The sequence below is a fragment of the Triturus cristatus genome, chromosome 7 (genome assembly GCF_964204655.1).
Source record: "Triturus cristatus chromosome 7, aTriCri1.1, whole genome shotgun sequence".
NCBI lineage: Eukaryota > Metazoa > Chordata > Amphibia > Caudata > Salamandridae > Triturus > Triturus cristatus.
Window position 1 is genome coordinate 734,867,061 of NC_140590.1, and position 11,790 is coordinate 734,878,850.

The 11,790-nt window shown below is 44.5% G+C and overlaps 1 protein-coding gene across 1 annotated transcript in view; it reads right to left on the reverse strand.

The window, feature by feature from the left end:
* LOC146810442 (chromobox protein homolog 2-like) overlaps window positions 1–11,562 on the reverse strand; it is a 215,115-nt gene extending 203,553 nt beyond the window's left edge. The window contains exon 1 of the mRNA XM_085617445.1: window positions 11,265–11,562. Within this exon, the coding sequence (XP_085473571.1) occupies window positions 11,265–11,336 (72 nt within the window). The 5' untranslated portion in view covers window positions 11,337–11,562. The remainder of the gene's footprint in view (window positions 1–11,264) is intronic.
* Between the last annotated feature and the right edge of the window lie 228 nt (window positions 11,563–11,790).

Genomic DNA, 11,790 nt, shown 5'->3' on the forward strand with positions numbered 1-11,790 from the left:
CACCCCCCACTGGCCTCCCTGCTTGGGTACCCCCCCCCCCCCCCCAACTCCCAAGGACAGCGTAAAAAGTCTAGGAGTTTGGCTTGACAAAAACCTCTCCTTCTCTACTCAGGCCACCAAACTATCCGCCACATGTTTCGGCCTACTAAGAACACTAAGGAAAGTTCTCCCCCTCTTACCAATGGAAGCCAAACAAGTGGCAATACAGGGCCTGATTCTGTCCCGGCTAGATTCGAACAATGCCCTGTATGTTGGAGCTCCAGAGATGACCCTGCGAAAGTTACAGGTGGTGCAGAACTGTGTGGCCCGCACCCTGTTACAGATCCCACGGACTCAGTCAGCAAAACCCGCAATGAACAGCCTACACTGGCTTCCAGTGAGACAAAGAGTGGCATTCAAGGCACTATGTATTGCCCACCGGGCTTTCTGGAAGTCAGGCCCAGCTATCACCGACAAATTAGTCACGCAATACCACCCCAACAGAAACCTTAGATCTACGGAGGCCTTCCTGGCTGTGGTACCCAGAGTCAGGAGAGCTAGGTCCGGAGGCAGGATGTTCTCCTTAAACACCTCTAAGATGTGGAACTCACACCCCCTACAGCTCCGGACTAATTCAAACCTACTCTCCTTCCGCAAACAATTGAAAACCTACCTGTTTGCGAGGTCCACCGAACCTTAAACCCATCCGCCATACTCAGTTCTGTCTTATGCTTCAGCGCTTGGATGCCCTTGGGCAGCAACCGCGCTATATAAATGACAATACAATACAATACAAGTATTGTGCTGGGTGTGGTGCTGGACTGGGTGGCTGATAGGGCGCAATGGTGGCCTACAACGGAACATTTTCCGAAAGCGCAGTTGAAATTGTGGCATTCTGGTTGCACCATTAAATCGCACTGAATCATAGCGAAAATACTTGAGCTACTTTTTGCAGAGAAACACGCAACAGCATTCTTTAGTCCAAGAAAACACGACTGGGGACAGCCCTGTACAGCTACTACGGGGAATGGCAACAAAACAGCCCAAACTTCACTTTGAGCAGCGTAAATCCAGGCTGATTGAGAACGCCCTGGAGGAGGGCTCCAATGTACACGAGGAGATGCCAGAGCAGGTGGAGGGGGATATCCGCACCATACTCGCCGCCATGCAGAAATAGCCTGTTCACTATCGACACTAAACTAGATTCCAGAATGACCGAGCGGATGGATAAACAAGTGGAGAGGCTCAACATGACTGAACGCAGAGTCACTGAAGTGGATGAAGTCCAGACAGAAATGGATACAGATCACAAGCTGATGGGAAAAGAGCTGCAAACTCTTCAAGACAAGGCGGAGGATCAAGGGGCGTGGTCCCGAAGAAGTAACATACACATCACAGGCGTTCCGGGGTCCACACAGGTGGGAAATATGGAATGCTTTGTGGAAAAGCTATTGGTGACTGCTGGGAAGTGAAACGTTCTCCTCGATGTTCGTGGTAGAGCGGGCACACCCCTCACTGGGCCAGAGACTGCCCCCCCCCCCGGAGCAGCCCCAAGACCTATTATGGCAAAGCTGCTAGATTACCAGGACAGGAATGCAGCACTGAAAGCAGATCGGAAGAAGCAGTCTCTACAGTTTGAGGGATCTGCTATTTCGCTCTACGCGGACTTCACGATCCACGTGCAGGAGGCGTGCAGACAGTTTGCACAGCTAAAGCGTCAGTTGAGAGAGCAAAACTTGGATTACGCCATGTTGTACCCAGCGAGACTTTGAGTGAACAGACAAGGTAGATCACAGATTTTTACAGACCCTAAAATGCTGCAGAAAGCCCTAAAGGAGTGGTCAAAGGAAAAACTGAATGGTACAGAGCAGTTCAACCCAATGGGAGCGGCCGGAGGCAGTCTGGATGACCAGGACCAACCATCGTGATGTTCACCTTAGTAGATAAGATTGTGACTTATGGGGGTGTGTGGAAGGCATGGTGGGTATTATTAGCACTTCTGCAAACGTTGATGAGGAAGGGTTGGAGCAGGCCCATAGTGTTACTATAACAATGCTTCCGGGTTCTATGTGAGCGGACAGAACGAATAGGAGTCTACTGTATTGATTTTTGCACTATTGACTTTTCGGGCACGAGTGGTACAGTTGTGTGAGTAGTCAGATGCACTAGATATGCTTGATGTCAGATGGTACTAGGCTTATGGCCTAACAAGGTTCAGTTAATAGAGGGTGCAGGGAACATCCGCCCACGTGTGTGAACCACAACCTTGCGTACTGCTTAACTTGTTAAATCTTGATAGAGGGGAAACAAGTTATTATATCAGGGGTTTCTACGGGGGGGATTCCGCCATTACAGAGTTGGGGTATGCTTGGCATGGGTGAGAGCGGGGCACAGAGACCAAGAACTATTGAGATTTTTATGATGTATTCATTGCTCTGGGCATGCATGACTCATTCTGTAATTTCATGGCACATTGTTCAAATGCATATTCACAGTTATCCATGATGATGCCTAACAGAGCACATGGCACAGACACACACCACTAGGATTAAGGTTTTAACTTGGAATGTACGCAGCCTCAATGATTATAGAAAATTAAGGAGAGTCATGGCATATTTGTGGAGACACGACAGACATAGCTTTACTGCAGGAATCACACTTGCCCCTAAACAGCACAATGCTCTGCAGTAGAGGGCTGTCAGGAAATACACGAGGGCAGGCTTCACTTTGCATGCTCGCCGAGTGATTACTTGGGTTAATCCTAAATCTGAATTAAAACTGGAGCCAAAAGACAGACGTGGAGGGTAGTTTTACTATTTCAAGATGCTGTGGGAAGGGTATGGACTTGACCCTAGTCAACATTTATGGCACTACCTTCGATAACCCCAAATTTTATGCAGGATTGCTGGAGAAAATGGGTGGTTAGGGGGGAATCCATCAACTTTGGGGAGGCGATTTGAAGTGTGTGCTGGACCCTAGGCAGGATAGGTCAGGAGGCCCGGAAGGCGCACCACCGCGGCAGCACGTACAATTATGGATGCGATGATACAACTGGAACTCTGTGATGTTTGGCGTCAGTGCTCCTCTGGGCAGGCGGGCACACACATTATTCCGCATGTCATGACCCACACACTAGAATTGACTATTGGCTGGCTTCAAGGACTGTATATAATCAGATCCGTGACTGTGTGGTGCTCCCTCGCACTCTTTCAGACCACTCCGGTGATGCTGGTTATGGATAGTCCACAGAAATATATCCCCCCCCCCTTTCACCTGGCATATCCCCCCCGTACTCACTAATGAACACTGTGTTCAAATCAGAAAGGGCGGAGGCTATAGACATTTGTTACATGCAATATAGGGTCAGTGGACACATTCACGGTAGTATGGCAAACTTTCAAGGTTTATAAAGTAAAAAATGTTTTCCTTTTTGGGTAGAATATTTGTTAACTCATTCACACATTCTATTCATTCAAGCTACCGAAATCAGGTGTTCACAAATCACTCCTTTTCATGGAACACTTCAATACAAAAGAACGTCAATTTATATAAAAGCAAACTGTTTGTTTGCATCACAAGATTTCTTTTATCACAATATAATCATAAAATATGCATTTGATTTTTAATAAAAAAGCGACAAATCTTAAAAACAATTGAATAGTTAATACTAAACAAGACAAACCCCCACGAACAACCCTAAAAGGTATTTTCCAGACTCCTATATTAATTAAGGAGGCAATAGAATAGGGAAATTAGTTATGGGACTCTCCATTAGGGAGCCTCATCTCCCCCTTACAATCAAATAAATGATTTATTATTTTTTAGACAAAAATAAAAAGTTATTTTCATTATTCTTTTGACAGCTCAGGGAAGTGAGAGAAATTGAAAAAACTCCCGCAAGACTGCAGCAAAATAAATAAGCAAGCCTAGTGCGTTTTCGCACAGGTGAGTCTCTTAAACATTTTTTAAGAGTACATGAGTAAGGTGATTCCCTACTGGTGTGAAGTTAAAGTGTGAATGTAGATAACTGGTTGAGTGATTGAATGGAAACACTTTCAATACAAATCACGTTGTTTCACATAACAAAAGAGCCTAGGCAGTTTGGCTTGTGTTACTTTTGTGGTGCATACTGGCGATATTCTACAATTAACAGTCAGACATTGAGGACCTAATTAATGTATCGGTTTCTCTTAAAAAAATGATGTCCACCACGCACCAATGGAGCTGTACAATAAGACAGGGCATGACGGCATATAGATTTTTGTTAAAGAAAACACATTGTGTATACCATCAGTAAAAAATTGTTTTCCATTTGTGCATTAGGCAACCATTCCTGGATAAGGAGATACGATTACTTATAGTCCTGAAGAAGGAGGCCACAAACAACGAATAGCCTCCGAAACACGTCGACGCAATATTTTTGTGTTAAATTTGGAAGGGGCACACAAACCTTTGTCAAATAAGGAAGTGAATCCTTAGTCAATTGTTGCCCACGAGGTTTCTGAATTAACTGTCTCATGACAAAATAGATTGTCTTTTAAATCTCCTTTTTTGTCTTGTTTAGTATTAACTATTCAATTGTTTTTAAGATTTGTCGCTTTATTAAAAATCAAATGCATATTTTATAATGATTATATTGTGATAAAATAAATCTTGTGATGCAAATAAACAGTTTGCTTTTATATAAATTGACGTTCTTTTGTATTGAAGTGTTCCATGAAAAGGAGTGATTTGTGAACACCTGATTTCGGTAGCTTGAATGAATAGAATGTGTGAATGAGTTAACAAATATTCTACCCAAAAAGGAAAACATTTTTTACTTTATAGTCCTTTGGTGCTCTATTTCCTTTTTGTGAACATTGAGCCCCTCCCTTACCTTGTTTTAAACTTTCAAGGTTTACATTCGTAGGATAGCAGTGACTAAACACTTAGGAGTCCTTCAAGCGCTCCGTAAGATACTTTCGGACTTGGAGAGCTCCCTTAAGTCTTTGGAGCAACGGCTACTTGCGGGTTCAGATGACAGTCTCCAAGAGGAGTTTCAAACATTGTTGGAGGAATATCACGATGCGACGGACTCAGAAATTAAACATTTAGGTAAACATGCGACGGCTCGCACACAAGGTGAAGGTGAGCGCCCAGGCGCGGTTCTGGCCTCGCTTCTTAAGAAACGTAGGGAGACAGCAGATGTTACGGAGATTAGCAGTGCAGAGGGGGAGTTTTTAACTGATGAGGCGGCGATCGCTGACCGGTATCAAGCAGTATAACTACTCTATATAGCTCACAAAGCACAGGTACCAACGCGGAAGTCCTAGACTATTTGACTCACATTAAGCTACCCTGGCTTACAAATGACACAGAATATCTCATGTGCCCATTGGAGGTAGAGGAAATAGCCACAGCACTAGCAGGGATGAAATCCGGTAGCGCGCCAGGCGTGGCTGGCCCAACGGTCGCCTTTTATAAAGAATTTAAAGACCTGTTTATCCCGCACTTGGCTACGCTGTTCGAAGGGATGTGTGGCAACTGCATTATGCCGCCCTCGATGAGGGAAGCTTTAATCGTCGCTATCTTGAAGCCAGATAAGCCGCCTACTGATTGCTCGGCATATCGACCACTATCGCTACTGAAGATCGACACTAAGATATATGCTAAGATCTTGGCGACCCGACTGGCCCCGATATTAGGGGCACCAGAGCAAGCAGGTTTTGTCCCTAGCAGAAACTTGACTTACAACTTGAGAACAGTATTTGGGGCGATCCAACACACAAGGCAAGACGTCCAGGCAGTAGCTGTGTTCCTTGATATGGAAAAAACGTTTGATTCTGTTGAATGGACATTCATGAAGCAGGTCCCGACGAGACTAGGATTGGGGGGTATCCTCCTTCAGATGGTTAGCATCTTATATAACTCCCCCACTGCCAGAATCAAAATTGGCAACCTAGTTACTACCCGAATTCATATTACCAGAGGCACGCGACAGGGGTGCCTTCTATCCCCGATACTCTACGCGCTGGTGGTGGAACCATTTGCCTGCGCACTTCGGGAATAACAGACACAGGGGCATACGCTTCCCAGGATACGAGTTGATCATATATTCTCCATATATTTTCCATTGACAATGGCACTGGGATAACCGGAGTCTGCAAACATTTGTACCTACAATCGTCATCAAACTTAAGGTTTTTTTTCCTTCCCTCTACACTACCATCAGTAACATTCAAAATAATCAACTCCTTGGACTCTAAATTATCTTCGTTTTCATCTAAATCGTGATTAGTAAGTCTTTTATCCTTTCCTTTCTTATCACTGGAGCTACAATCATCCACGCACTTAACCTGACCAACAAAATGCCCCTTTGCAAAATTTACTGGATGCAAGATGCGAGCTGCTGTCACAGTGATGGCACTTTAAATTCACTTTCTTTTTCTGGAACTCTTGACTTTTTACACCTTTTTAAAATGTATTAAAAGACTTGGCTCCAACCTTAGTAAAAACCTCCTCAGAAATCTCCTTCAATTCACTTTTTAATGCACTAGCATTGGGGCTGGAAAGCTCTGCCTTTCTTACTATAGTTAAGATATCCTTTATCTCAGCATCTCTATTCATCTATAGCCTTTCCTATATAGCTGGATCTTTAGTATGCATAATTACCTGATCTCTAATGAGTTGTTCAGGTAAATGATCAAATTTACAAATCGCTCGCTAATTTTCTTACCACCGCAACAAACTCCTCCACAGTTTCATTTGTGTCCCTACCACGGAAGAATATGCCGATCTCTCACACGAGATCCTCGCACTGAGACCTTTTCATGCTTAAAGACGCACCCGTCTTTTCTGGTTCCCCGTTTGCTGGGGGACACATGGGAGGATTCCCTCCCACATTCCGCCCTTTTTTTCGCAACATAACCCGTACTACGACCCGGACCGATTGAACACCGGCTCTTCGGTTACAGAACCGCCATGCTTTGACATACAGCCCTGAAGAATCCCAATTGTAACACGTTGTGAGGAAACACGCGTCGGCTGGTCTGTTTCTCACTCTGTATTGATCTGGATTAATATATATAAAAAGATCCTTGCATATGATACACCTGATGTCGATCTCCATAATTTCAAAAACAAGGAAATTTTGATTTCTGTGCCATTACCTATCGGGTACACCTTTACCATTATTCCAATACGTGTGCACAGGACCTCACTTCTATTTGATGGTGCGGGTTTCGACCCACACACTTGCAGGGACTGTTTCTTTTGGGTTCGTTTCCCCTGACCCGTTAGCACCGTTCTTAGCGACACACACGACGCGCACGCTTGAGCGCCATTTCTTCCTCTACTCTAACGAAACCCTCCATTATTGGTTTCATTTGTGTCCCGTTTCCTTCTAAAAAAAAAAAAAGTACATTTCACAATGCCAATGCATACTTTGGGTGCACAATGGGTGTCAAAAATCCTTAAGTATTTCATCAAAAACATTTACAGCACCAACATCTGGTGACTTAGACATTTCTTCATACACTTTCAAACCTCCTGGCCCAACAGAATACAAGAGTATTTTCTTTTTCCTTGCCGAGGCATTTCGCCATTCTCATCAATACTTTTCAGAAGGTTTAATAGGCCTTCCACTCCTCCCATGTCATGCATAAAATTCCACCTGCCAGCCAAAACGATTGACGGGTTGAAGTGAAATACTTTGTGTGGCCATGTTGAAAACCACAAATTTAAAAAACAAGTAAATATTTTGCTAAAGTACTTTAAAAAACATTTAGCCCTTGATAAGCGTCCAAACTTCACACAAAGGAACTAGTTAACTTATCCAACACAAAGTATGGGTAATAACTCAATACGTGCACAGCCTCCAAAAATAGATGACCCAATAAGTAATTCACCCAGCTTTTAAATGCTGTGAATAACTCAGCTTTGATGTGCCGCATCCACAGGTAAGACCTGTTGGCACCGACAGATAACGAATAAAAACATCAGTATGTGAACTTCTGGTAAATTGCACCAGATAAGCGCTGGGAACTTCACACAACCAAGATGGCCGCACATCTAGCTGTGCGTGTTACGTGAGAAACATAAGCAGCGTTGAGTTCCACTGCTTAAAACAAACGCATGCTCACAAAGGCTCAAATACACACATGCCCAAGGATCCAGGCATGAACGCCCACACGATTCCAGCAACGTTTCAGGCACCTAACGTTCCAAGCGCGAAGCATCAAAGCTAATCAGCATTGCAGAAACATCACAACGGGCCAGAATTCAAGGCTCAAACATCCCTTGAAGGAATACACAGCACTGAAACTTTCAGGTACCGTCAAAAGATGCGGCCAGACATCAAGAGATACCAGACCTCGTAAAATCTACTCGCTATTTTTAGTGCCTACTAGTCCCATCTGTCTAATAAACTTAGGCTGGATAGGAACAGGTGTCATGTTCATTCAGAAAGTGAATGCGCAATAAAGATGCCATTTAATCTTGTTTTTATCTTGACACATTTGCTGTCTTTTTGAAGAAAGAGTTCAAATTTCAGTTTGTCTTTTAACTAATTGTTGCTCTGAAAAATTGATTTAATCGTCTCTCTTACTAGAGTTAGAGGTTTTTGTCAATTGAGCAGTCTGAATACGTCAGTTATTTTTCTCTAACACATACCATTTAACCCCTTCGGTGCTCATGACGGAATGGTTCCGTCATGACCCACGGTTGAGCTGTGCTCATGACGGAACCATTCCGTCATGACCCCGCCCGCGCAAGATTCCGCCAGCACAGCGGCGGAATCTGCGCAGCATCGAAGGGGTTAAATAAATAGCTTGCGAGTTAATATTCCAAATATTTAAAAATATATCAGGAATTACAAAAGCATATTTTTCTAATTAAGTGTGATGCAAACAGAGTTAAATAGGGGCAAAACAAACAAGAACACTTTGTTTGGTGACGTGCAAATGATGCATGTTTGCAGAAAGTCTTCCCAAACGTTTGTACACTACAGTTTTATCAGTAAAGATGCACGTCAGTGGGAAGGTTTGTGGCAATTTCAATGTAAAATCTGCTGATTACAAAGGACAGTGTATTACCACTTAAAAGTAATCATTTTTAAACATGGTTTGAGAAACATTCCTGCTCCCACCCTGGAATGCCGTTAATGAACTAAGAGGCAAGTCAGGGGTCACGCGGATCCTATATGTGGCTAGATTTGTATTATATATAGAAAGACAGTTTAGTCTATTGAATAAAACAAGAGTTTTTTTTAACGGCAGACATGCTGAACTCACATTTGAAAGTGCTCTCATATTTGATAATGGAAAAAAATGTGGCTCAATTAAATTATTTGCCCACAATCATATCATATCATTTGAAAGCAGATCGTGGGACAAGAGCATTACAAATAGGTTGAGTAGATTATTTAAGTCACTAGACCTGCAGCTCTAGTAACATTTTTATGATTTTTGAGGCCAGGGTACTGTTGCAATATAGAGAGGTTACGCAATTACTGTATTCCAATTCTCCTGGTAAAGGATTCCTCAAGTAATGTTTATCAAGTAAGCTGCAATAGCACCCTTAATACTCTGACACACTAATCCAATAAAACGAGATTTAAGGAAATTTTCCCAAAATCTCTCAAAATACAAAAAATAATTAACCCTGGGCGGTGAACTCTGCACTATGCATTTCCTCGCTAGCATTCGTCAACATCAAGTTGCCGACCGCGGAAAATCAACCTCTCCGCGAGATTCTCGTTTGCGATCGTCAACATCAAGTTGGCGAGTGTGGAAAATCAACATCCCGGTGAGATTTCTCAATGAGGGGGGAGGTCAGGTTTCTCACTGAGAGTGATCGCGTATGCTCGCGTTGAGAAACTGCCAGTTCGCGTTGAGAAAGCTGCCACGAGTAAAAATCTACTCGAGCAGCAGAAAAGGAAAGCAGGGACCGCTTGCACTGTGCATGGTGCCCTTCACACTGATTGCACAGTGCAGACAAGCATCCGGCACAGTGCAATCACCACGAACGGCATTTTTATATTGTACTCCGTCGCCCGAGTAGCTCTGTGTAGTGTGGCGGACTTTTTTTTTTGCACTTTGCGTAGTGCGGCATAGTGCAACTCCGCCCAGGGTTAAAAACAATCCTTTTTTGTTCCAAGATGTGGGTTCAAGGTGCTCCGATAACTCGTTGCCAAATTGTGATGATCCAATCCGCAACCACTGATTTGATATATCCTTTATTAAGATCGAAACACCAGCATATGGAGTGATGGTAGGACGTAGCCTCGCCAGCTCCGGTTCCTTGCATCTGCCAGTCCTAACTCTGGTAGGATCTAGAACATCGGAGAGGCACGGACTAACAGTAAACTTCAAACAATAAAATTATAATGCATGTGCAATATATACAAGGGATCCGTGCATACGCACGTGTAAGTAAAACAAGCACACATTTAATACATGAAACGCCCACAAGTTCAGGCCAAATCACATGTGGGTCAGGAGAGAAAATCTAAGTCCCATTGGAGGTTGTCAACCACTGCAAAGGCTAGTAAAAAAAACAAAAAAACTACTACTAATGGCTGTCCGGGACAATTCAGAACGACCTATTCTTAAGCACCTAATTTAGCAGTTACTATGATACACAAGATCTTAAGCTGTTGAACACCCTCTTTATACGCTTAGTCATTGTTTTTTTTAAGTCTTACTCAATTTGCTCAACGAAACTTTCACCAGGAATTTCTTCTAGTTATTTGTGTGAGTTTCTGTCGAGATATTTTTTCATAGGTTTCTGAAGCAGCCCATCCATACCCGATTCTAATGTATTGTTATGTGGACACGTATAGGGCACACAACCCCCTCCCCCTCAAGCAAGCAACCAGAATACCCCACTAGTATTCCAAACGCACACAGAGCACCCTCCACCAATCCCTACGCAACCCAGGCACCAACTTGTTTCCCCATACTTAAGTACCGCCCACCCCTACCTCACCCCGCCGGCCTCACCGCGCACTTGTGTTCAAGTAAACAGACACGCTTTCCCCATCTGCATAAAGCCTACCACCCGTCTCGACCCCCAAACAACACAGAACACCCATCGGACCCAACACGGTGAGCTCACACTGACCCCACCTCAAACAAGGCCCCATTCTCCCCTAAATGCAAGCGACCCTCTTCTTCACAAAGCACACACGCCCAGACGCCTCGCAAAACGGCTTCTCCCAAAAAGCCCGTGCTCTATTTACCCTCTGCACCTATTACTTGAGAGTCCGCCCGTCACACCTCCCCCTTCCGTCCCTGTGCACCACTCACCTTCCGCAGCCTCTTGTTCAGGATACATTCTGCAGCAAAGACTTGCTCCCCAACAGCCGAGAGCTCCTCCATTGCCCTCAGTGTATATAGCTCACGGGGGCTTTGCGGCCCCTCTTTAGGACGCGCCCTTGCGTAACCCAATCCACTGGTGCCCGGTATCCTCGGTTATTGGCCACTGTAGCACCCTTATAACGTGGGTGGCATTCTTCGGTCCTCCGCTGTATTCGGACGGTTGTTGCTTTGGCGCGAGGACACCCCTTCCCGCAGTCCCCGCCGTCTGCTCTCCTCGCGCGCCGCCGCAAACCCACCCCTTCCCCATGACTGACACTAACCTCCTTAGCTGTTTGACCAATACCAGATGAAAGGGAGGGGCTACAGAGATACTTCCACTGGGAAAGAATTGAGCCAGAGGGCGGGGTTAAAATAAGAACGAGAAAAGAAACGCAGGCCTGAGAGGGTGGAGCCAATGAAATAGCGAGGACAATGAGTTGAGGCTAACGCCTCCACGGACCCACCTCTTTTTGAG